Consider the following 24,302-nt stretch of genomic DNA (forward strand, 5'->3'; position numbering starts at 1 on the left):
CTGGATACTTCATTGTTTTTCTGGTTAAATAAAGCTGGCTGATTGGTGTTGTTGAAATGACTAAACACATGTGCAATTGTGAGTTTCATTTTTGGGTTTCTCTATCAAATGGCAGACATTTTTCATTAAGCACAAAATCATAGACACACATTATTTGCTATGTCGAATCATTTATTCCAGCTTCAGGATGGTGCAAAGCCAAATTTGGATCTGGAGCTACCAAAAAAGAAGTGGCTTTCTGTCCATTTCTGCCATCATGCAGAGGCAAGTGAGCACAACCAGCAGGTCCTTGTGAAGCTTTCTAGGTGCAGTGGTCATTATCACCTTCTTCAGGAAGTCTGGATTATTGTAGTCCATTTCCTGTGTGCTGTGTTCACTTGGCCTTTCCGTTAGGATCCCGTAGGTGTTCACAATGAACTCAGTAAAAGGAGGGTGAAGTGCTTCTTTATACCCACGCTGGCTCAGCCTTTCCACGAGCTCTGCATGCCTCTGAGTGAGATGAAGCTGATAGCCTTGGTCCACCTTCCCTGTCAGTGGATGTGTGCTAACCTGTAATGAGTAAATAAAAGGTGAATATGAGCACTGCCATATTAAACAGGAAACTCCTCAACAGACACATTTGTACTAATTAAATTGAGCTCCTCATTATATCATTGTGATAATTCTTACCTCTATGATCTTGTTTGGTATATTGGCCATTATGAAACCGTAGAGCCTCGTGTGACCCTGGAAGATGTAGGAGAGAATTCTCCTATCCAGCTGATAGCAAATCTCTCCAAGAAGCCTGTTTGGGGCTGAAGATCGATAATAAAAATGAATTATTCCTTTCTTAGAGTGTCAACAGTGCAATTACAGCTCAAACATTTTCTACATTTGAAGTAACAATCACCCTTGCTGTCAAGAAGAACATCAGTTCTGCGGCTGTGACGCTCAGCTGTCTCATCTGCGTCTGTGTGCAGAGAGCTTTGGATGAAAGACTTGAAGTCGATGGGAGACGAAGATCGATGTTCCCATTTGGGTTTGGTTTGTTGCAAGTCTTTTCTGAATTGTTTCTCATCAAAGGTGCGCTGCCACTGAGTTAATGGTTCTGTTCCTGAGATGGAGCAAACTGATAAAAAACAACGGCCTTGTTATTCGTCATTAATAACAAGCAGAAAATCAGAGGTATGTGCACAGTGAAAGTTGTCTAATAAACCAGTGATTATTGCAAAAGCTTTTCTTTGATTGTAACTCCAGAGTGGAGGCGTAACCCCATCACACTTGTTTCAGTCCTTCTGAGCTGGTTGACCCCATGGCATAGACCTGATTTTAAAGTATGGATTAACCGAAGGATTAGAGAGTGTGTGTCTGTAATGACATTCCCCCCAAAATGTCCCATTTTATAACCCAATTTGACTTAAATTACCCCTTTTATCTCTCTAGTACTTTATATTATCGTACTGTATTTGAACCACTCTTTTTTTAACCACAGATGCCTGAAAAGCATGTTGCTCGTAATATGCAGGATAACAAATACGCCTCTATAAATTAAATTAAATAAAAGCAATTGTCATTATGCTGCACATGCATTTACCAAGGATCTATTGTTGCCCTCGCTAGCCTTTGTACGCTTCAAAGAACGGGGCAATGCCATTCAAACAATTAACTTGAAAATACTTTAATGTACACTGAAAATAATATTTATTAGTCATTAATACAGAGAGATTGAGGACAAAGTGATTGGACCCAGGCTATTTTTCTTTAAAATAGCCTGGGTCCATTTATTCTACTACGAAGTGTTGTTTTTTAAAATGCTGGATCTACATATTAAGGACGATTAATAAAATACAGAAAAAATATATTTATAAATGCTTACACTTTACTATACATCACGTAGACATAACATTACTTGTTTAAAGAAGTAAAAAATATAGATTTCTAAGCAAAGCCAGTCAGAAGTCAACACTGATGCCACCACCTGGTGGCAAAGAAAACCACAATACCTGTTAATTCCTCCAGAGTGTCTTTGTTGAAGCTCTCCATCCTAGCTCTGAGGTCTATGTTTTCTTTGACCACACTTAATATCGACTTCAGCTGATCATTGTCCTGCCTGAGCTGGTCATTTTTTAACCGCAAGGCCACAGCAGTTTGCTCCAGATTCATTGGAGGGTCTCAGTTTCACAGCTAAGCCGCAAACTGCCCCCAAAACAAAACTGTATCAATTCAAATGACAACAGAACTCTGGCAGCAGTTGACTTTGACAGGATTCTTTTAGTTCAATGAAAACAGAGAAAGAGAGAGAGAGAAAGAGAGAGAGAGAGAGAAAGAGAGAGCGCATCAAGATTTTAAGTTTCCTCGATACATGAAGGAATGACCATTAATTCATCACTTTTTAAAAGGTTTCATCATTGGATTAATCTTGCCTAGCTGTCATGGAGTCGCATACATTTATATTTAGGTTTGGCTGCAGTTACGGTTTCATCTACTGCACATTTTAGCCCTTATTTCTGCTGGGTTTTTTTAGGTTAAGCATTAAAGATTCACTTTTGATCCCAGCAAACAAAAATTTGACAAAACAATCCCAAAGTCCACATGCTAATGAGACTAGATATCAACAAAGCACTCTTCTGGCTAATTAAAACTCCTCCTGGTAAAAAAAAACAAACAAAAAAAACCCACCAAAACAAAAAGAAAAAACCTTGGGATCATTTTGGCAAACCTTTGTCCTTTTTAATGGTTTTGTTTGGCATAGGATACAATTTTCTAAACCAAAATACAAGTTTTGTACATATACTGCAGAAAACTGTAGCAATCTCTAAGCTGGAGGCTATGTGGTCCTACTTACACTACATAGCATCATACAAAAACTACATTTACTGGGTGAAGCAAAAGCAATCTTCAACTATGTAACGAATACACACTACAAAGCAAAGCAAAAATCAACATTATCAGAATTCGCTTCTGTGTTTGAACAGAAAACAGTTTTGATTGTCGCTCCCTTTGCTCAGCCTCCTCTGGCTCTGCCAATGATGGCGAGAATGTAGAGGAAGATGTTGATGATGTCTGTGTACAGGTTTAGAGCAGCAAAGACGTATTCCTCGGGACTCAGGGCCAGTTCCTTGTTGCCAAGAAGCATCTGAGTGTCCACAGCCAAGAACTGCAACACACAAATTTAATACAGTCAAAGATTTTCACCAATAAATAACAGGAAAAAAAAGAAGAAAAAAAAAGTAAAATTTATATATAAAGATCTGACTTCTGTTCATGTGTGGTGCAACATTAGTTCCAGTTTCCATTATCCAAATTACAGTTAGCGCCACTATCAAGCTACGGAGATAGGTTGGTTTCATTTTGCTTGTCCAGATGAACATTCAAATAACCTTTAAAGCTTCAATAATGTGTCTCTGCAAAACCACCACTCTGTTATTCACTTTCACTTTATTCCCTTTCCGACCAGACTCAACATGCCATTCGTTTAAATGTACACTCACCAGTCACTTCACTGGGTATACTGGTTTAACTGCTTGTTAAAGCAAATATCTAATTAGCCAATAACAAGGCAGGAATATGTAGCTACAGCTAAAATGAGCACCAGAATGGGTGGAACCTTGGCAGATAGGCTACAGCAGCAGAAGACCACACCGGGTGCAAGGTCAGAATTTGGTGTAAATTATAAAAAAGCATGGATCCATCCTGCCATGTAGAATTAGAGTTCTGAGAGCAAAACGGGATCTAGCCTGGTACAGCTAACAGTGTCTGGTGAGTGTAGTCCTTTAATTATTAAAAAGCTGTTCTGTGATGGTAATGTTTCTGAAAACAAACACTGCTGTCACACCGAATGTTTACATCTTTAATGCTGCCTGGGGTGCTGTGGCAAGTCTGGGTTGAAGACAGGTGTTTCTTAAAGTCTGTCTTGTTCATTTCTTTCTTCCTTATTTTCTGTGACTGTCTGCTCCTTCTTATAACCACTGACCAGACTTCTGTGAAAAGCATCTGTATGAAATCCAGCCACAAGGTACACGAATAAACCCTGAACTCTAAAGAAAGACCCTAAACAAATGTCAGCTGATTACTGTTGTTTTGATGTGTGACCAATTTAGATTAGGTTACAGCATCACAAAATAAAAGCACCAACACAAAATTTCGCACAAATCCGACCTAGCAGTAGTGACAAGTTTGTTTAAGGACTTACACAGGTGAAGAGTAATGCTCCCAGTCCAGCATAGACAATATGCAGGATTTTGTCACGGATGAAGATGCAGAGGAAGCCAAAGACAATCAAGACAATTAAACAGACGAAAAGTACCCCGTAACAGGAAGTAAAGTCATACTTGGTCTGTTGGAAGAAGAAAAACCTATGATTATTTACATATTGAAGAATGATTAACGCACTCGACATGTAGACCAGAGGCAGAGATCTACAGGTACAAACCTGCAGAGAGAAGATGACCACCGTGAAGCACACAATTGCTGTGATGCCCACAGCCATGATCACCGAATCGGTTTCATGGAAGCTGGCGATCATTCCCACCATGTAGGACATACTTAGAGTCAAAATGGACTGTAAAGAAGACAAGCACAGTACATCAGCGGGCAGATAAATCACAGATGATTTTACAGTTACACAACTTTTTACTGTAAACCTCAAGTACAAAATGTCAACACTTTAGGACAAAAGCTGCCCGACCCCTCGACTTCTTATAAATTAACCAACTCAGTTTTTGAAAGAAGGAGTTACATAAGTGCAAGTAGGATTTCCTTCCCCAAAATCTACACAGTGACGAAAACACCCCCTGGCTTACCAGTGCAACCAGGTTCCAAGGGTGTCTACGACGAACATTTCCACAGCAGCTGATCACGCAAATGGACACAAAGAACACAATGTAGGACACCAAATATGTCCACATGTTCGCCGCTACAAACACCTTGACCTGTTCCACAAAGGTGAAAACAGCCACGAATGCGAATGTCACCATGAGCTGAGCGGTTAACACCAAGAATACCTGTAGGGAAAAGTGAACACACATTTGTAAATAATAAACAAGGTAAATATCTTGTTTGTACTGAAGTATCTGTTTGACCCTACCAAGTAGGAAATATTAGTTTTAGTCATTTGTTTCAGCTTTAAGTAACATAACCCTGCTGATTATTTCAAAGATACTTGATGAAAATATTACAAATATATATGGCTCAAAATAACCGAAGCATCTTCTTACCTTTCGTATAAACGCTCGTCGTATGGTCTTGTTATCCAATCCAAAATCAAACTCTTGATTCTCATGAAAAGCTGGTGGATCCTCATTATGGAAAACTTCTCCTGCAATGGCAATGACAAACTGAGAACAAAGTTAAAAGAAAAAAAAAAGTGGCAGTGTTTCAAACACCCACCTGCGATATTTTCATTAAAGCCATATGCTGGTGGAGGATATGCAGGATATGATGGGTTGGCGAATCCTGACTGTCCTTGGTTGGGGTTCACGGCCATTCCGAAATCTCCCGGGACACCGGGTGCAAACGCAGTCGGTGGAGGGAAGGGATGGACACCAGCACCAGGTACGTGGCCCTCGAGCGTACTTGGACCCGGCACGTTCGTGCCAAAGGCAACGGGAAATGCTGGCTGCCCGGGGAGAGGTGGCTGAGATGCTCCCACCACCACGGGAGTGTATTCAGTCTTCTCGGTAGTCATCTCCGCCTTAGATCAGGAGCAGATACCGTCCGGTGCGCAGGGATACGAGATAACCTCTGAAAAGCATAAAATACAAAGAAGAACAACAAATATGCTACTTGACAGATAATGTTGGCAGCGAGTATACACATACACACGCAGCGATACAGAAGTCACGTGGAAGCGGTTACTTCCGGTACCTATTGTTTTCCCACAAACACCGATATCTCAATTAAAACAAGCGTTTTGTAACCACTGTACATATTGTCAGTGCTTCTGCCGCTAGCACGAGTCCACATGTGGAGCTCACTTGACACCAGGGTCGAAAAAAAAAAAGAAAAGAATCGGCACCGTTTGAAACATCCCGAGAATCGCGAGGTTTACAGGATAAAAGAAATAGGCCACAAATCTGACTTTCATCCACGAAACCACCCTTTAGCTCACGTATTCTGCCCTCTGAATTAAAATAAGACATGGGAATACATGTCATATTTCTGACAAAGAACGAATTAGCATGTGAGTTTTTTTTCTGTTAAATTGATTAACATAATATAGACATGTTTTTCTAAAAAAAAAAAAAAAAGGCAGGCGAAAGGAAGCAGAGATCAACAGTTATGATAGCTGAAGTCTCTAAATGCTACTCACAGTGCTGGGAAGAAACGTTTCAGTTCCAAATGGCTTCCCTTTGAATCATTTGTGGGTGTCGTTTTGCAGGTTTTTTGAATTTTAAGGCACTGTGATTGCTAAAGAACGACTTCCTCTTAACGCGCTCGACAGACGGAATGCGTTCACGAAACATGGGAGAAATGGGACAGGTGATACCGATGTTCTCACCGCAATGATTTGCGAGCTTTTTCTTTCCGTAAAGATAGAAAGTTTTCTGATAGGACACTGGCTATTTTTTTTTTAAAATACGTCACATAAACACCAAAACTCGATATCAACTAAGCCATGTTTAAATTTATTTTAAATGAGTTACTTTGACCGACGTCAGGTCATGTTCGCTTAACTTTCACGTGATTAACCAGCATTTTTGTAAGAGAAGATTTCGCCCCCTATGTCATTGGTATTCAACGTATAGTGTGTGCATAAATGCTTTAGCAAATCTTAAAATTAAAAACAAATCAAAGAACCTCCTTAAGTAATTTTGATATGGCTTGAATGCGTCAGGCCTGGCAGTGCAGCTGGCCTTCAGCTCCGCCCAACGTGTGAGTAAAATTGAAAGTAATGTGCTCGATGTGAGACAGGCGTTCGTGGGAAAACATAACCACAGAGCTCAAGGTGTCACGACTCAATGGTGTGCAATACTCACATTAACCAGCAGGTGTCAGGAGGCAGCAGCTTTGGTAAGAAAAACCGAGAGATATTAGAGAAAAATCGTTTATTAGACCTGACACAGAACCTGACCTATAAGCGGTTCCATCTGCTGTTCACTGAAGCCTCATCAAAAATGGTCTCAGAGGAAGGTGGCTGTCAAGACGCCATTCTTAAGGATTGTCAGCCCTGAACATGAGTGAGGACACATTTTATGGAGTGATGAATCCAAAGGTGAAGGTTTTGGGTTCAAATCATCATCGGTATGAATGGAAGAGGTCAGGAGAGAGAGATAACAGCGAGTGTTTACAGCTATCCCTAAAACACAGTCATCTTGATGGAGAACAGAGCAAAAGGCAGCCAACATCCAAAGAACAGCTTTAAACGTCCTTTTAGAAACCTGGAGAATCTTCTTTCATACTGCCAAACAATTAAACAAGAACACAGAAACAGTTGAAGGTAAATTTTGATTTATTTCCCAAATAAAATATCTGTATAGTTGAGTCATGCATTACAAGGTCAACAGCTGTTGCTCTTGCATCAGAAAACCTTTAATGTCAAAAGACATAAAATGTGATCAATTTTAAAAACAGCCTCTCAGTTATCAAATTAGTCAAGTATCAAAAGTGACATTAAAGAGCTATTAATCTATTAGACAACATAAAAACAACAGAACAGTATAGAAAAAAAAGAAACACTTTAAAGTTACTGCTACCTTTCCACTCATCATTTGTTCTTTATACAGACGACAGCTTTGCAAAGCCTAGCGTTCACATCCATCATATGCTCTTGATCATGAGAAATGCAGCAGCACACATGGACATGTTCCACAGTAGACTTTTATACTAACATATGAAAACAAAGGGTTTATTGCTGTAAGGCTCCATAATAAATACATAAATAGCATAATTTAAACACACGATGAAACATTTTATGAAAATGAAAGATTCACATTCAACAGCGTTTCTTCCCTTTAGCTGAACATACTTGAGTGATTAAAAGGGAAGACGCGCGAGTGCTTTTACCAGCTTCAGCTGTCACCAGAGCATTTTGCCTTATGTACCGCAGAAAAAAATACTTTTTAAAAGGGATTTCTTTTCCCAAGGGTCTCTAATCTACCTCACTCCAAACAATAATATATATGTGTATATATATATATAAAAAGTCTTAATAAACACTGACGTTTCCATCAGTGCCTGGATAGCTTTGTGAAACAAAAAGAAAAAAAATGGTCCGAAACTATTTCAATACTGAGAACTGCATGAAGGTGTAACATACTGTCGCCAGGTGTTATCGCTGATTTTTAAATTAGCGTGGAAGAAATCTGATCATAAGACATGAATGCACTTTGGACTTACCCCTGCAACATATATACAAAACTCAGCAACAGCTGTCTTGATGTCCAGTGAGTCAACTTCAGTTAACCTGACAAATTTTTTACTGCTGAATAAATATTAAATATTCATTTATATCCAATACTGATCTCACTTGAATAAAATATACATTCCTCACTTGTCTCAACATTGTCTTCTCGCTCTTTGGTAGAGGTTCTGCTTAGTTAAAACCTGGAAGTGACAACCTTTCTTTTCTTTTTAAATCAGCCTCAATCTGTCTGCATCTCCTCCCTTCACCCTCTTCGTGGAAAGAGCTCACCTCCCCTTCTTTTCTTTCTGTAAGGTAGTCTTAAAGGTTTTACTGCATGCGATCTGTCTGGAGCTGCTGAGGCTGATACTGACTGAAGGCCGCAGCAGCTGCTGCTGCTCCTGGGGTGGCAGCGGTGGCAAGCGGCTGCTGGACAGCGTACCCATACCCCGCTGTAGTCATGTAGCTCGTCGGTGCTGGTGAAGCTGCGTACGGATACTGCTCATAGGCAGCAGCTGCAGCAGCAGCAGTCGCAGCAGCTGCAGAGTACTGGGCATAAGCTGCTCCAGTATAGTCAAGGTATGGGGAAGTGGCAGCGGCAGCTGTTGCTGTAGCCGCAGACGGTTGTACATGAGGGATCACCACGCTGGGTTGGACAAAGGCTTGAGGGAAGACATAATGAGCTGGGATCCTGTAGGACACAAAGATGCACAGGGTCAGAACAGAGCCACAGTCAGTCATCTTTCCAACGCTGGAAAACTGAAAAGCAGGTGCCAAATATGTCAGTCCAGTCCTCAGAACACAGCAAATCCATTCATTAACGGAAAAAATAAAAACCCTACCTAGAAATGAAACGTTAAAAAGCAGCAAAAACCACAAAGAAACACAAGCGTAGCTTTAAATTTCAAAAAGCACCCGAATCTGAAACACAGTGAGGCATTAAAAGAAGACATAGCCAAGCTCTGCACCCCAACGCTTCACTGAAAACCATATTTGACAAAATGCGAGCTTATCGCAAAAACACAACATATCAGTTCGAGAAATGGACATGGTTCTGCCCACATACTGCAACACCAACACCACACATACAAGCATGCCCACACATGTTAATAGGTCCTTAAACGCAAAAGAAAAAGAAAAAAATGACTGTTTTGCACGTAGCTGTTAAAGTAACCATACAGCATCTTATCAAAAGTAGGTGCTTAGCTGTATCATGTTGTGCAGATGGCTGTTTGAAAAAGAAATAAACAAGACTGTGTAATAAAGGGACATCTCCATTTGATGATGATGGAAACATACAACCTTTGTATCTGGGTAAACTTGCCTCCACTTTAAACTTCTGTCAGAGTCACGCTAACCAAATACACCGAGGAGCAGGTGTAAAGTATATTTATCCACTGACACGTGCACCTCTTCTACCCTTCCAGACATACCACCACCCCGCGCAAATACACACGCACGGCCAACTTGAGTGACAAGGGAGGCTGGCTGCATGCTATTTTTGCTCCTCTTGTCATCGCAAAAGGACAAGCTGATCTTCTCCTTCAGTGACACATGGCAGAGCTCTCCTCAACAACTGCCTACACCTCACTACGATCAGACTGAAGGTGTCCCCACTGATAAGTGAAAATGGGAGGCGAAACAAAGGCTAACTCTTTTGTCTTATAGAGGCACATCGATTCCAGAAAACTCCCAATGCTTATTTTTGAGCGTGACCCATCTAATTACTTTAACAGCTTTCAACTTGACAAGACAGAAGCCATCACGCTGGTATCCTCGCTTTGTGACGCAACTTGGTTTTACTACAAAGTGTTTAAATGCTGTAAAGGTCACAGCTGACTTTAAGTGTGACTACTGAAAGGAGGGCATGGAGGTTTTGTCGTCCTGCAAGTGGAGAGCTAAATAAAGGTGCATTGTAAATCACCAGGGCACATGGGTAATCCCCAGCACATAACCAAAACGCCTCATGGGCGCATGGCTCGTCCCACCTGTCGTCCGCAGCCGAGCGGCTCCGTCTCTGCCATACATTATTAACAGCGCTGCTGAGTGACTCCCTTTTTTCCATCTGAATTTGAGAGGCCATGCGGATCACTGTAGCCAACAGCTGCTGCCTAAGAGATGAGCTAAGAGCTCTTGTCTTCACCCTATATTGCAGGGACTATATGAGCACACCTAAACTCATGTGTCACAGCTAAAATAATGAATTCATAACGCTAAAATTTCAGCAGAGTGATCCAGCTTTAATTTGAAACCTTTTTGTTAAAAAAATAACTTACTTCACCAAAGCACAGCCTTTCTGCAAAGAGGGAGGCAATCGAACACACTCATACACACCACTTGAGTGATGGCAAAAAAAAACCCACTGAATATTTGTGACTGATCAGAAAGAAAATGTTCAGTATATGTACCTGTAGATGTAAGCTACAAATGAAAGCAGTAGGTTAATTGAAAAAAAAAAAAAAACCCAATAAAAAAAACAAAAAAACAAAACAAAACACAGCATCATGGGTAAGGAAACAGAAAATGAACTCCCACATGCAAGCCAGTGTTTGTTTTGTTGCCGGGGATTGAATTTGAAATTAACACACTGAGTGATCGTCAACCCCAACCCCTTTTGACAACAAAACACAGTGAACTTCATGTTAACCAGAAACCAGGAATAAATAAATAAAAACACAGGCTAAAGCACAATCATTAAAACGGGAAAAAGAATCAACACCCCATCGCAGAGTTATAACTCCCTATGATGACTGGAAAAGTCTGTATGAAAAAATCCCCTTCTGAACGCCCCACACCCCCCACTGCAAGTAGAAGTAAGCACACAGTTAAGCTGAACGCCACATCATACTGAAAACAAGGCACACACCAATCTATGTACTATGGAAAACTGAAAAAAAAAATCATCAAAGAAAACAACAACAGGAGAAGATTTCCATGCATCTAGTCACCATTTCTGTTCGTTTGTGTATGTCAGAGTATACAGGTAACACTTTAGCGCTCTGCCCAATGCAGACTCAGCTATTCCTCAAATCATCATGTCACTTCATCAGCTATTTTAACCGTTACCGACCCTGTCAGATCAGAGAGAAATAGACAACATGAAGACAAGTCCTGCAGTGGCTGGGGACAAACGCTCACTTCCTTCACAATCAACCTCAAGCAGAGGGGCACACATGTACACTCACATGTCATCAGTCAGGGTGAAACAGATGGAGGCAATAATAAATACACGTTTAAAACAATAATAATGAAAAAAATATAGTCAAGGGCATTTCTAATAGAGACAGATTTTTGTGACAGAAACAAAATGTAGCTTCACATACCCGTAAGGTCTCTGGATGAATGCTGGATGGATCTGAGGCACACCAAATGCAAAGCCTGGAGTTGATACAGACCATTGTGAAACATTTGTTTAAAATCTTTAAAATAAAAATAACCCAGGAAGAAAAATACCTACAAGTTTTCTTAGATTTGTTTCCATAAACTTTAATTAGCTTAATTTAGTTTAGTTCTTTTTATATTCGATTGTAAAAGAAAATAAAAACAAAACTGAGGTCCAGTCCCTCACCTGGCTGAATGACCCTGGGTTTGGCCCCAAGATACGCCAGGTTCACATTGGCTTTCCTTCCATCTATTATGGGGTTGGGGTCCTTGCAGGCTCGGTCGGCAGAGGCCCGGTCTGCCATGGTCACCTAAATTAGGACAACGCGTTTTCCATGAGATTATACTCCTGCACGCGAAACAGCGCATTCTACTTGACTTGTTCAGCTGACCGAATCGTTATATAATTACAAGATTTACTTACGAATCCATAACCTCTGGATTTGCCCGTCTGCCGGTCAGTGATAACAACGGCCTCTTCGATTTCTCCAAACACCTCGAAGTATTTTCTCAGACTTGAGTCGGTTGTGTGATAAGGAAGACCTCCCACAAAGATCTTGGTGAAGGTGGTGTCTTTCTGTGCCGCGTGCATTGTGTGAAAGCTGTGTTTCAAAATGATTTCCGGGGAGTTTTAAAAGTTAGATAAAGGAAAGAGGAGCGTTCAGTGTGCGGACAGGAGGCCCCCCGAAAGTGTGACTGTGCGTCTGAAAGAGGAGGAAGACACCTGTTTGTTGTGTGTGTGCTTCCCAGTTGTCAGTGTGCGTGACACGGATCCTTAACTCCACCCAGATCCAGACCACCACACCGTGTTCAGGCTCCCTACTGTCGCACAACTGCTGAAACTGTCACAAGGGCACGCAGCGTAGAGCTGAATAAAGTTACTCAGTTACTTCGACCATGTATGTTCATATATAAGTTAGGGTTGACTGGGAAATAATAGCATGTTGGGAATGTCAGTTCTCCCCGGAAACTCGTGCAGTCCGTGGGTGCACAGCACTTGCTGGGGTGTAATTTAATAAGTTCATAATGAAAGTGCAAAAAAAAAAAAAGCTGAAAATCTTGCTCAAATAATGTATTCTTTACTATCGTCTTAGTTTACTGTAGTATAAGCTGTTTTTTTGTGTTTTTTTTTCCCTATAGCACCTCCTCCTATTGGAAATAAACAGAATCAATCATCAATATCCGGATATAATAGACACTTTTAAAAATAGTTTGTTTTTTGTTTGTTTGGGGAACAATTTGGGGAAGTTACTTTACAGTTGTGGTTAGAAGTGAGCATGACCCGTCGTAATTTGGGGCTTTTAATAACTTCCATGAACTTTTTTTTTCCAGGGTGGAGTTATTGCACAGCATACATCTTTAATGAAGAAAACAAGAATTGGGTGCACAAGTTTGAACTTCTTTTGGATTTTCTCTAATCCACACAGGGTAAAAAAAAAAAAATAATAATAAATTATATATATATATATATATATATATATATACTCAAATAATTACATATGCTTACTTAAATCTTTTAATAACTTTTGTCTTTTAACTTTGCCAAGGCCCATGAAGTTTCAGATTTGAGAGAATCAAAAATAAATTCAAACTTGTGCGTCCAGTTTAAAATAGTTAAATATGTATGCTGTAAAAATCATTCCACCCTGGAAAAAGAACAGTTTAAACAAATCCTTAAAAGCCCCAAATTACCATGACACTCATGCCTGTGATGAGTGTATGTAAACAGACTACCATAACTGTAGGTTAAAAGCACCTCAAACATGACACCACTGGCTACAGACAGGCTGGAAAGATTTAAAACTATTAAAGGGCTTCATCATTTTAAGGGGGCAACGTACTTATTCCTGTTTCCAGGATGTTTATATTGTCCCTGGCGATATTTCACACATGCTGCACATCTTAAAGTAAAATGTGTTCTATTATAACATCATTTGAAAGTTTTTTTTTTAAAAACATGAGATTATTGTAAATTCATTACCCGTATGCTATCTTCTCCTGTACACCTTAGACATAGCATTCTTATTTAGATCTCAAAACAGTGCAGTTATATGAAAAAGAAAGTTTTCAAACAAAGTACACCCTCACTGCTTCCATAGTAATTAAGAGGGTAATTGATTAACTTGATTAACAGATCATTCACAGGTGTGTGTGAACAATCAGATGTGTGTTGACACAACGCCACGGTCTTAACCAGAGAGTGAGCAAATTCACCCCAAGGTCAGACCATGCAACACTCTGGGAAACTGCAAAAAACCAAAGAGCTACATCTCAGACTCTACAGGCCTCAGTTAGGATGTTAAATGTTAAAATTCATGGCAGTAAAATTAGAAATTAGGAAGAAGAATTCGGAAGGGTTGCCAGGAGAAAGCATCTTCTCTCTAAAAAGAACATGGCAGCACAGCTTATGTTTACAAAGTTGTAACTAAAGATACAACAAGACTTCGGGACGCTAGTGTGTTCTTTTGAATAATGCTGTGTTTGGTCAAAATCAGTCACAGACTATTGGCGCAAACACATCATTCCCACCGTGAACAAGGGTGGTGGAGGAATGGTTATTTGGGTTTGTTTACAGCCACAGGACTTGGGCATCTTGCAGTCATTGAGTTGGCCATGAACTCCTTCTCATTACCAAAGTAATGTAGAGTCAATGTAGGTAGTTCTAAGAGCTACTGAATCATAGGGTGCATTTAGATTTTCACTGAACTGCATAGAGTCCTGTGAAAACTTTCTTTTTGCAAGGACGTAAATTGCTGTATACTGTTGCTGTTTCCTATTCCAAATATTAAAACTGCACTACATCCCAGCATAGGACGGAACTAAAAACACAAACTGCTGGCTAATCCTACATTATCACCAGACTTTTTTTAATTGAAAAAAAAAAGAAGTTAATATTAGACTACATTTTAATATATGTATATATATACATCCAGGAAACAGGTTTGTCAGCCTGAAGGTATCGCTACATTAGATAAATGCAGTGGTTAAAAGTAACTTCTTGTTTTTTCTTTTTTCCTGCATCTGAATCCTGAATTTCAAATTTACTTGCATATACTAGTTAGGTAAATACACTAGGTTAGCATGCATGAGCAGAATGAAGAGTCAACACATACACTGATTGTAAATGTTCTATTCTAGAACATTTTGTACCAATTAAACAATTCAAGATACATTATAAATACAATTCTGTACATTATAATAGTGTATGTTCAAATACATTTCTATTTACAACTCCTTTTTAGGGAGAGCAGCTTTGTTCTCTTCTTTAAAGTAAGGTTCTTGGGTTTCTTTCTTTTACTTGCAATTACAGCTTGAATATTTACCTATTTCTAGTCAGTTCCACAGTTCACTGCTTTGATAAAACACACGTTTGTAGGAAACTCTTCTTCATACCTAAGCTAATTTTCTCTAACCCGATGCTGTCCATCGCCCCTTTATTCAATCCTCCATGTGAAAAACTGAGTTATTGAGTACCTTTTAAGGTGTAGCATCACTCATCAGTCTGTTAGCATGTAAAATGGAGATGGACATCCGCTAAAAAGGCATTCAATCAGTCAGTCAGCAAGGCAGGATGGCATTTTGAATACTTGTGGGTTTCAAAATATACATACAGGTTCTGATCCATACAGCTATGGTTATAACTACTGAGTATTTTGGGACTTATGTGCCTCTTTTTATAGAAACAGGGCAATAAGGCATCAGTATAACCAGCCTCAGACAAAACCTAGCTGCTTTGTACATCTAGTGTTGACACACAGTTCATCGGTTGCAAATATTTCATCAGTCCATCGTGGAAGACAGTCAACAAACTCTCCAAGAATCCTTTCCAGTGCAAGCATTCGAACACCAACAGTTTCGTGCTGGATGGATGGGGATTATTTCCTCCACAGTGTTACAGTACGTCAACAGCAACATTTCTAACTGCAACTCGGGTTTGCAGATTCGTCTTATGCTCAGGGTATGTGGCATTACTCCTAGAGATATGGCACTAAGCTTTAATTGGACACATCGATTTGTAGCAAATACGTCCACATACGCACATTAGAAAAATAACATGTAACTCATAACAGCAGATATGGAACCGAAGTTCTTTGGTTAGCCCTGATATTTCATATTGATGTAAATATCAATGTTTATTAACAGTAGTACATTCTTAATCTTCATATCCCAGATTACTCCATTATGAGCCTAGGGGGAGCTGGGGGGGGGGGGGGGGGGGGGTGGCTGGAGTGCATTGCCTTACAAAAATACGGTAGTGTTCAGAACCAATGTAACAAAAAGTATGTGGGTAATATTGTATAAAGACTCCCAGATTAAAGTTTTCTATAAAAATATCACCATATAGAAAACTAAGATATGTGCATAGTGATTTTTTTTGTTGTTGTCAGTGAACAATAATTAGGATATACCTTCATTAAATGCACAGGTAAGATATGCTTTGAGACAGCACAGACTCCTTCAGCTCAGAGAATTGAGTGGTCAAAAAGATAATACGAAGGGAGGCCGAAGAGGATCTGAGGACCACGCTCAGATCCCTGCAACTCCCCGGAAAATGCGTCCTTCTTTGGGTCCTATCTGATCAGAGTCTGCGGTTCAGTGTCCATGGAGGGTGGTCCTCTGGTGAGACGAGATGGCTTCACAAACACGCCGTGGCCTGGGGGACAGCGGAAGTACACCCTGCCCTGGACTGTCCCATTGTGCTTACCTATAGGATGAGGCATAACTTATTAGAGGAGTTATGGCTCACTTCTAATCACTTTTAATGTAGACTTCTCTTACAAACACGTTTTACAAAACAAGTAAAATGTAAATAAAATCAGAATAAAAAAGACTTTTTAAGCCTTTCAGAAAAAAAAAGTCATTTTAAACTTGATGCCAACAAAACATTTCCAGAAAGCGGTCTTTCAGGAAAAAAAAATATGTGGATTAGGATCCGAAAGAAGAAGAAGATGAAGAAGAATCTGCACATGCAACTGCAGGGATCCTTAATAAAAAAAAAGTGCAAAGTAGCACCTCTGCAGTCCAGACCTGCTACTCTCTCAGAGCATTTGACACATTGTGAAATGAAGGCTGGACTGTTGAGCAGCTGAAATCTTATATCAAGTATGGACATAAAACACATTTTGATGTCATGACTTTTTAAAAATGTGTTCCTGAGCTTTGTATTAAATGCTTCGTTCTACACGTCTGTCTGCTGCTGGCACTGTGTCCAGCAGGTTTGGATCACAATTGTTCAACAGTTTAATGTAATGGCCTATTTTCACTACAGAGACCTTTTGGCACGTTCTGCTCCGCTGTGCTTGGAAATCTATCTTGGTCTAGTGGATCACTGACAGGTGTCCTACTCTTTCTATCTGAAGCTCTTCTGCACCATTAAAGGATAAACCCTTTTTATTCTACCGGACCTGGGACCCATTTCTTCATTACCTAATCGCCTCTGCATTTTCTGGGATGATATATGATTCAAAAGTATGTATTGTGTTGCCTTTACTGGAATGTGATGTTTGTTTAGCTTCCTTTTTATTTTTTTTCTTCCTCTCTCAGTCAGGTTTAGTTCCCTGTAATTTATACACAGTTTGTATTACTACAGTATTTGCCTGCTTTGCAAAAAAAACAACAAAAAAACCCCCCACAAAACTTTGGCTTTTTTTTACTGGCATCAAAAGCAAAATGTGCAATTTTTATAGAATTTTATAGAATATAGAATGTATTTGTGCTTTTTTCTTTTAAATATAGGGATTTACTAATTTCTGTGTCCTGTTTTACTAACATTCACGCTGTGTTTCAGCTTTATTAGTAACAGGGTAGCACACAGAAAAAAACCCACATGTTATATGATACGTACAGTATATTAAGTGGAAACTGCCCTGGGGTCACAGGTTTATTGCTGTTTGTCACAGTCTGACTCATTTTCTAGACTATGAGTCAGTCTGTGATGACTACAACACATCAAAACTAAGACACCTTTTCCCCCCCTGCTTTTCCTCTTGTATACCACTTGGGGGCAACAGAAACCCCCTCAAAAGTATGAGATCCCTTATGAGATTGATATGGAAAACTACGAAAGCTTGTTTCTGCTATTTAAAAAGAAATATTTTTTGCCATCCTCAAGGCAAACTTTTCAGGTTATTATCTCAAAATTTTGACGTATCTATCTAATGTACTAACTCGTTAGTTTTGACTTATCTCAGCCAATCAATACATTTTTAAGCACAACGTATAAACTGGATGCACAGACAGTTTCCTGTTTTGTACAGCCAGAAAACCCAAATCATCATTAGCATTCATGTGAAGTTTGTGTTCACCTGTTTGTTGTCTCCAAAACAGACCAAAGAGAAATACCAGTTGCTAAATGCTCCACTATGTTTATCCATTAGCCTTTAACAGAGCCTTTGAGATCTTTCCTGCTTGGCACTGAGTGCACAGGCCTTAAGTGTTTGGTTTTTTTTTGCTTTTGTTTTCTTGTTTTGTTTCCTAGAAACAACAGCCTGCTGACACTAATGGACCAGTCAGAGTGGATTAACAATCCCACCACTAAAAGCAAACCTCGCTCTCCTGTAAGTCGCTCTTCTAATCCTCTAATAGACAGTCAACAGGGGGTTACAGCGATTTTGTTTCACCACATAGCCCCACATGTGCGTTAGCCGTGACTGACACCAGTATTTAAGGGATTAATAAATACTATATTTATATTGCTGTTAATAACTGCATAGCCTTAAAGACAACATGTATAAATTAATCATTAAGTTTTTGACTAAGGAATACAGGACATCAGATATATGGAACATTCAGACTGTTTAAACGAATCATTCTTTCCTGTAATAATTACTTTTCTTGGGGGTCTACAAACAGAAGTTTTAAATGGACTCACCCACTGCCATGTCCAGCTTCACACCAATCCAGATCCCCTTGGCAAACTCCACCCCTCCCACATAGTGGACCGTTCCTCTCCTCTTCCCCACCCACACCTGCTCACCAGGTGCCATCCAGTCAGGAAGCTGAGCAACAGGAGTGCTCTCATCCCCACTGGAGTCTCCAGAGGGCTCGGCGCTGCTGGGATTTGGACTGGGACAGGGACTTCCATGGGGCAGATCCCCTTGGGCTGGCTCCTGAATGGGAGGTTCTCCTCCTGCTCGCAGAGCTGGAGCTGAAGACGTGGCTGTAGGTAACGATGTGAGTAGAGATGGCGATTGTGGAGGTGGGACCGATGCAGCAAGATTTATTTGGGCTGGAGAGGCGGAGACTGGGGCTCTGACTGAAGTGCAAAACACTGTTGTGTTAGGGCAGGACACACCTACACTAACGGCGTTTTCATAATTAGGATATTTGCATATTGTCTTTTCGGGAAGAGATGTCTTAAGAATACCAGAGACATCAGAGGTGAGCTGATTGTCAGTGTCACGTGTTTCTACATCGACTGTTTTCTTCTGCTCGTTTGTACAAACCTCCAACCCCTCCTCCCCCCATCCCTGTGTAAAATGTTCCAAATCAGCTACACCAACACTGTCATCAGCCCCTTTAAAGTCAGTAAACTCCTGGCTGGTACTGAGTACACAGTTGTTTGGTGAAGGGAATGACTGTGGCTTATCAGTGCAATTAGGAATACTGATAGGTGAGGAGGCTGAATGGATGAGCAGGTCCTGAACCCCATCTGCCGAAAGAGGTCGTGGCTGAGCATCACTCCCCGCAGAAACACTTTTGGTTCGGGTGCCGCCTCTTCCAACAGGGCAGCCAAGAGGGTCATGGGAATCTCTGGAGGTGCAGCTGATATGGTCAGAGCTCTCACTGGCACTGAAAGGCATGTCAGACAGCGTGGCATTGGAGGCACTGTGTGAAAAGTAACCACTAGTGCAACTGCTGTTCGTGGGGCTTCGCGACACCTCTCTCTCGCTGCTCCCACCTCCACAACGGCTCCCCTTCAAGTCAGAGCGAAACCCCTCCTGGCTCTCCAGAGTGGCGTTGTAGATCTCAAAGTTTGCAAAGTCCTCTGGGATGTAAGGCTGTAAGGTGCTTTGGTCCTGAGAGCCACGATTTAGACTTAGAGCCATGCGCACATCCGTCTCCTCGTCTTCAGAGTCCTGCCGATCAAAAGAAGAGCAGCGGGACAAAAGACACACCAGGTCTGATGTTAGTTACAGCACGTATAGCCTATGTGAAGACTATTTACAGAAAGAGACTGGAGACAATGAAAATGGTTGAATGTAATGATGGAACAGAGCATAATGTATGAATATTGTGACACTTTTTTCTTTGATCTTTGATAACTTTACTGGTGTTTGCTGCTTTAAATTTGCATTCACATGCTGCATGTCCTTTAACGTGACCCATCAAGTTAAACACCTATCAAACCACTCATTCTACACTTAGGTCCACGATTTGTTGGGCAAAGACATAATTTGTGTATTTCTGTAGACCGCCATTTAAATGAAACAATTAATATATGACTGAAGTGCCTGCTTCCAGCTTTAATTCAAAAGGTTTAACAAACGTCGGAATTACAGTTATTTGTATATACAGTCCTCTAAATTTTAAAATTATAAGAATTAAGCGGACAAACCAACATCATTTTAAATATGAGGATTCTTTTGAATACTTTTGCAGTCATTGAGGTTTGAAACCCATGGACATCACGAAATGCTTTCTCCCTTGAAATGCGCTGCTAGGTCTTTACTGCAGCCACCTCAGCTGCTGCTTGTTTGTGGGTCTCTCTGCCTTCTTTTTTGTATTTATTAATTGTAAAGCATGCTTTGTTTGGTTGAGATCAGGTGACTGATTTCATCATTAAAGAAACTCTTTCTTATGATCCATAAAGTCTGTTCATCTTGACATTTCTTCAGGGGAAGAAACGTTTTGTCACTCATCCAAGCTAGACTGGGATTGGATGACTGAGGATGCATCTTATACTTTCACCCTCCCATCATTCTGGTAAAAGTTTATTGTAGTTTCTTCAGACCAGAGGAATTTTTCAGATCTGCACAGGCTCTTTTAGATGTTAGACATGTCTGATCTGACCTTCTGGTTCTTTAGTGTTTTGCTGTTTTGCAAACCCTTTGTATATACATTTATGAAGGTGTCTCCTGATTAGAGACTTTGACAACAATAATCCTGTGGTCTTGCACTTTAGCTGTCTTCCGTGGTCTCCCAGGTATTTAGATCCTGTTGAGATCTTTTTTAACAATGGTAATCATTTGGCCATTCCAAAAGTTTTTCTCTCTGATAAATTTATTTAGTTTGTAAGCCTAATGATGACCTCCCTGAATTACACTGACGTTTCTTTGGGGATGATGACAATGAAAAGCTATAAAATCCAGTTTCAACAACTGATATTATGTCTGCTCAGTTTGTGTTGAAATCACACAATTACCCTCCTTTAAACATGAAACTACTTTTCAGTCAATTAACAAACTAATTTCGAGGAAATAGATGTATATGAAAATGGCTGTAATTCCTAAATGGTTAGTTAAAATTTATTTTTAATTTAAATTAAAGCCTGCATTTTGGTTTTCTCTTGGTTGTTTGATTTTAAATCCATTTTCCTGGTTTACACAGGCAAAGCCAAAAAAATGTACAGTATAATAGTATATTTTTGCATTTCACTGAATATTTGAATGCGGCTGTTTAGAAATTATACTATATCATAATATTTTCTCCAAAAACATATATTTGTGCCAACCCATAAAACCCATGAAGCTCTGCTTTTTCAGCTACCTAAGTATTAAAATTTGGTCATAACTTATTTCAGCTTGTGATTTTGATGGTAATCTGGGGCTCATAGTAGCATTTAAACTGCTACTATGCTATTAATCTTAATATTTTCTATGCATGTATTAGATGTGTTGCATGTATTGCATTATAATCAAAAGTATTACCCCATTAATATCACAGTATTACATATTTTAACCAAAGTATTGAACTGATATAAACACTTTTTTTTCTACCAGGTTAGTAGCAACCTAAATACTATTATTTCTAACTAGCTTTCCTGACTAATGCTATGTTATTACTGAGCCAATGAAGATGACTCTTGTTGTAAATGCTGTCAGTTCACGGATTATCTGCCCAGCAAAAGGACAAGTGTATAGTTGTGAGTGCGATACTTACAGCACACCGACTACTTGTTACGTCAGCACGTGTTATGTCTGTGCAAAACTCCTAGAGTAACCCTCAGTGGAGAGTGTAACACTTACAGCAGTGTGTGGCAGTGTGTGGCTGAGCTGTCTGCTGGTGGGAGTGGAGGTGGGGGTGGAGGTGGAGGTGGAAGGCTTGCAGTGGCCCTCGCTGCCTGCCCTGGGTCGGCGCCAGGGGCAGGGAGGGGGGAGCAGTGCAGGGCTGTCCACACATGAGCGCATGCTCTGCAGATGGGTCAGAACAACAGCACACACTTCACACACACAGCATGCATGGAGCTGGGCAGGCCAGTTATATCATTAGTGCCATGCAGTTTAACATTTCACAAAAACAATGCTTGAAGTGCACTAAGGACGAGGGACAGTACTTTTTATTAGAGAACACTGGTGAGCAGTTAGCCTGTGTAGTTTCTTGCACTCGTTTTCTCATGCCCCGTGAACAAGTATAATCTTAAGCACTTGCTCACACTTAATACATGCATAAGACCATTTTAAACAGACTACTGCTATTTATGTACTCCTGCATTTATACATTCAGAACTTTTATGCTGATTGTTAAAAACCTAATTCTGAAAAAGTTGGAACTGAAAAATGAAAATAAAAACAGATTCCAATGATTTACAAATCTCATTAAACTCATATTTTATTCATAGTAGAACAAAAAAAAACCCAACCCATGTCAAATGTTTAATCTGAGGGATTTTACTATTGCATGACAAAAATTAGCTCATTTTGAATTTAAAGGCAGCAACTTTAAACATTTCTTCATCTACAGTACACAATACAACCAAAGGATTCAGAGAATCTGGAAAAATCTATGCAAAAAAGACAAGGTTGAAAATCAGCATTGGATGCTCTCTAAGGCAGCACTGCTTTAAAAACAGGCATGTCACAGAAATCACTGCATGGGCTGAGGAACACAGCTCCCTGTGCCATCCACAAATGGATGTTAAAGCTCTATCTTGCAAAAAGAAGCCATATGTGAACATGGTCCAGAAACGCTGCTGTCTCTCTGGGACAAAGATCACTTAAAATAGACCATGTTTGGAAAACATGGACTCTGCATCCTCTGGATTAAAAAGGAACGGCAACAGCTGACTTGTTTTCAGTGCTGAGTTCATAAGCCAGCGTGTCTCGTGGTATGGGGGTGAATCAGCGCCTATGGGATTGGTACCTTTAAAGGGACTATCAGCGCTGAAGGTTATATACAGTCCTCTCCACAGAAGTCCAACAATTGGTCTCTCTGGTTCCCAGCCATTTACTTATTGTAGCTAAGCAAAGAGGAGATACCCATCCCAACTTATTTTTTCTGAAAATGGTGAATTTCTTAGTTTAAATACTTGATGGTTTTTATTTTTTGCTATTGTGAATAAAATATGGTCTTATAAGATTTGCAAATCATCACATTCTGCTTGTATTTGCATTTTACACAGCATCCAAAAATCTTTGTAACTGGGTTTGTAGAAACTTCTATCTGCGAACCACAGTATTCCTGATATAACCTCAGTCCTTACACCTCTCTTAGTCCACTTCAAGAAAACAAATGTGCAGTGTTAGTTTAAATGATCGAAACAGTGACAAAAATATCCGGAAATTCAACTTCCACAAATAAAATGAGACATAACACAGCACAGCTTAGTCAAGTTGAAGTCATGCTCCTATGTGTCACGCACCTTCTGCTCAATAAAGTGACAACAACAAAGTGAATTATGTCATCACGCAGCTTCGGACAATTTGTGTTTTTTGTCAGCGTCGTTATACTAAACATGTTTTGAAAGTGTAACTTGATGTGGTGAAATTCCGACAGTGATCTGACAAAATGGAAATGTGGAACTGGAAGAAAAGTGCAATGGCAAAAGGAGCAACATGCAAAAAAAACCCCACAGAAATGAACACCACCCATTTAGAGTGATTTCAGCTCCATCCTCCTTACCTCGTGTCCCAGCAGCGGCCGGGCCTCAAGAACTTTCTTGGCCTTGTTTTCCTCTTTGACAGGAAGAAGAGACTTGAGGAATTTAGGAGGTTGTGGGGAGAGGACTTTAAAGGGGCTGGCAATAAAAAAGGTCGAACTGTCTGGAACCAACCCTGTATGGGAACATTCGGTGTTAACTCTAAGTCAGAACGGAACGCTTCCACACACGTGCTTTTTCTGAGGTTACCTGAACTCTCCTTTTTAATGGGTGTGGTACAAAGGGAGCCGTCCTGTGGATTACAGTTGGTGCTGTCCACACGGTCACAGTGATCCTGTGATTACAGTCACAACAGACCACAGTCATCACACAAATGTACTCTTGCATGACAGTTACAGAAAACGTTGAACAAGAAGCCCGACGCACCTTACAGTCTTCATCTTCACAACCAGTCAGGTCTGTTTTACTACATAAAGACTGGAGAACAAGAAATAGGACAGTAAAATTATGTGTATAATTTTATAGTCAAGTTATTTCCATATGGCCAGCAGGACATGCAGTGAG

The 24,302-nt window shown here is 40.1% G+C and overlaps 4 protein-coding genes across 8 annotated transcripts in view; all 4 read right to left on the bottom strand.

Annotated features, from left to right (window-relative positions):
- Nucleotides 1-167: 167 nt before the first annotated feature.
- Nucleotides 168-2,540, bottom strand: LOC146658983 (speriolin-like protein). The gene is made up of 4 exons (XM_085422781.1): nucleotides 1,983-2,540; nucleotides 890-1,108; nucleotides 670-794; nucleotides 168-549 (listed from the first exon to the last, which is right to left on the bottom strand). The coding sequence occupies exons 1-4, from the start codon at nucleotides 2,140-2,142 to the stop codon at nucleotides 217-219; spliced, it is 837 nt and encodes a 278-aa protein (XP_085278907.1). The 5' UTR covers nucleotides 2,143-2,540; the 3' UTR covers nucleotides 168-216.
- Nucleotides 2,541-2,684: 144 nt separating this feature from the next.
- grinab (glutamate receptor, ionotropic, N-methyl D-aspartate-associated protein 1b (glutamate binding)) lies at nucleotides 2,685-6,449 on the bottom strand. Its single transcript, XM_085422778.1, has 7 exons — nucleotides 6,290-6,449; nucleotides 5,368-5,721; nucleotides 5,196-5,296; nucleotides 4,782-4,982; nucleotides 4,412-4,540; nucleotides 4,172-4,315; nucleotides 2,685-3,136 (listed from the first exon to the last, which is right to left on the bottom strand). Exons 2-7 carry the CDS (start codon nucleotides 5,663-5,665, stop codon nucleotides 2,984-2,986), a joined length of 1,026 nt encoding a protein of 341 aa, XP_085278904.1. The 5' UTR covers nucleotides 5,666-5,721; nucleotides 6,290-6,449; the 3' UTR covers nucleotides 2,685-2,983.
- A 962-nt stretch (nucleotides 6,450-7,411) lies between these two features.
- On the bottom strand, nucleotides 7,412-12,457 carry rbm24b (RNA binding motif protein 24b). Its single transcript, XM_085422779.1, has 4 exons — nucleotides 12,126-12,457; nucleotides 11,889-12,012; nucleotides 11,644-11,698; nucleotides 7,412-9,011 (listed from the first exon to the last, which is right to left on the bottom strand). The coding sequence occupies exons 1-4, from the start codon at nucleotides 12,291-12,293 to the stop codon at nucleotides 8,651-8,653; spliced, it is 708 nt and encodes a 235-aa protein (XP_085278905.1). The 5' UTR covers nucleotides 12,294-12,457; the 3' UTR covers nucleotides 7,412-8,650.
- A 2,255-nt stretch (nucleotides 12,458-14,712) lies between these two features.
- The window catches only part of kif13a (kinesin family member 13A), a 39,067-nt gene continuing 29,477 nt past the window's right edge, over nucleotides 14,713-24,302 (bottom strand). For 2 of the 5 annotated variants that reach the window (XM_085422774.1, XM_085422773.1), the window contains exons 35-40: nucleotides 24,165-24,215; nucleotides 23,988-24,072; nucleotides 23,762-23,913; nucleotides 21,889-22,053; nucleotides 18,573-19,779; nucleotides 14,714-16,406 (exon numbers count right to left, since the gene is read on the bottom strand). In XM_085422774.1, the coding sequence (XP_085278900.1) occupies nucleotides 16,273-16,406; nucleotides 18,573-19,779; nucleotides 21,889-22,053; nucleotides 23,762-23,913; nucleotides 23,988-24,072; nucleotides 24,165-24,215 (1,794 nt within the window). In that variant the 3' untranslated portion in view covers nucleotides 14,714-16,272. Of the gene's footprint in view, nucleotides 16,407-18,572; nucleotides 19,780-21,888; nucleotides 22,054-23,761; nucleotides 23,914-23,987; nucleotides 24,073-24,164; nucleotides 24,216-24,302 lie in introns of all 5 variants that reach the window. The other 3 variants (XM_085422775.1, XM_085422776.1, XM_085422777.1) reach the window with 3 other exon arrangements.

The sequence above is a fragment of the Rhamphochromis longiceps genome, linkage group LG11, assembly GCF_057381845.1.
Source record: "Rhamphochromis longiceps isolate RC_006_pf linkage group LG11, R_longiceps_female_GT1.1, whole genome shotgun sequence".
In the NCBI taxonomy this organism is placed as follows: Eukaryota; Metazoa; Chordata; class Actinopteri; order Cichliformes; family Cichlidae; genus Rhamphochromis; species Rhamphochromis longiceps.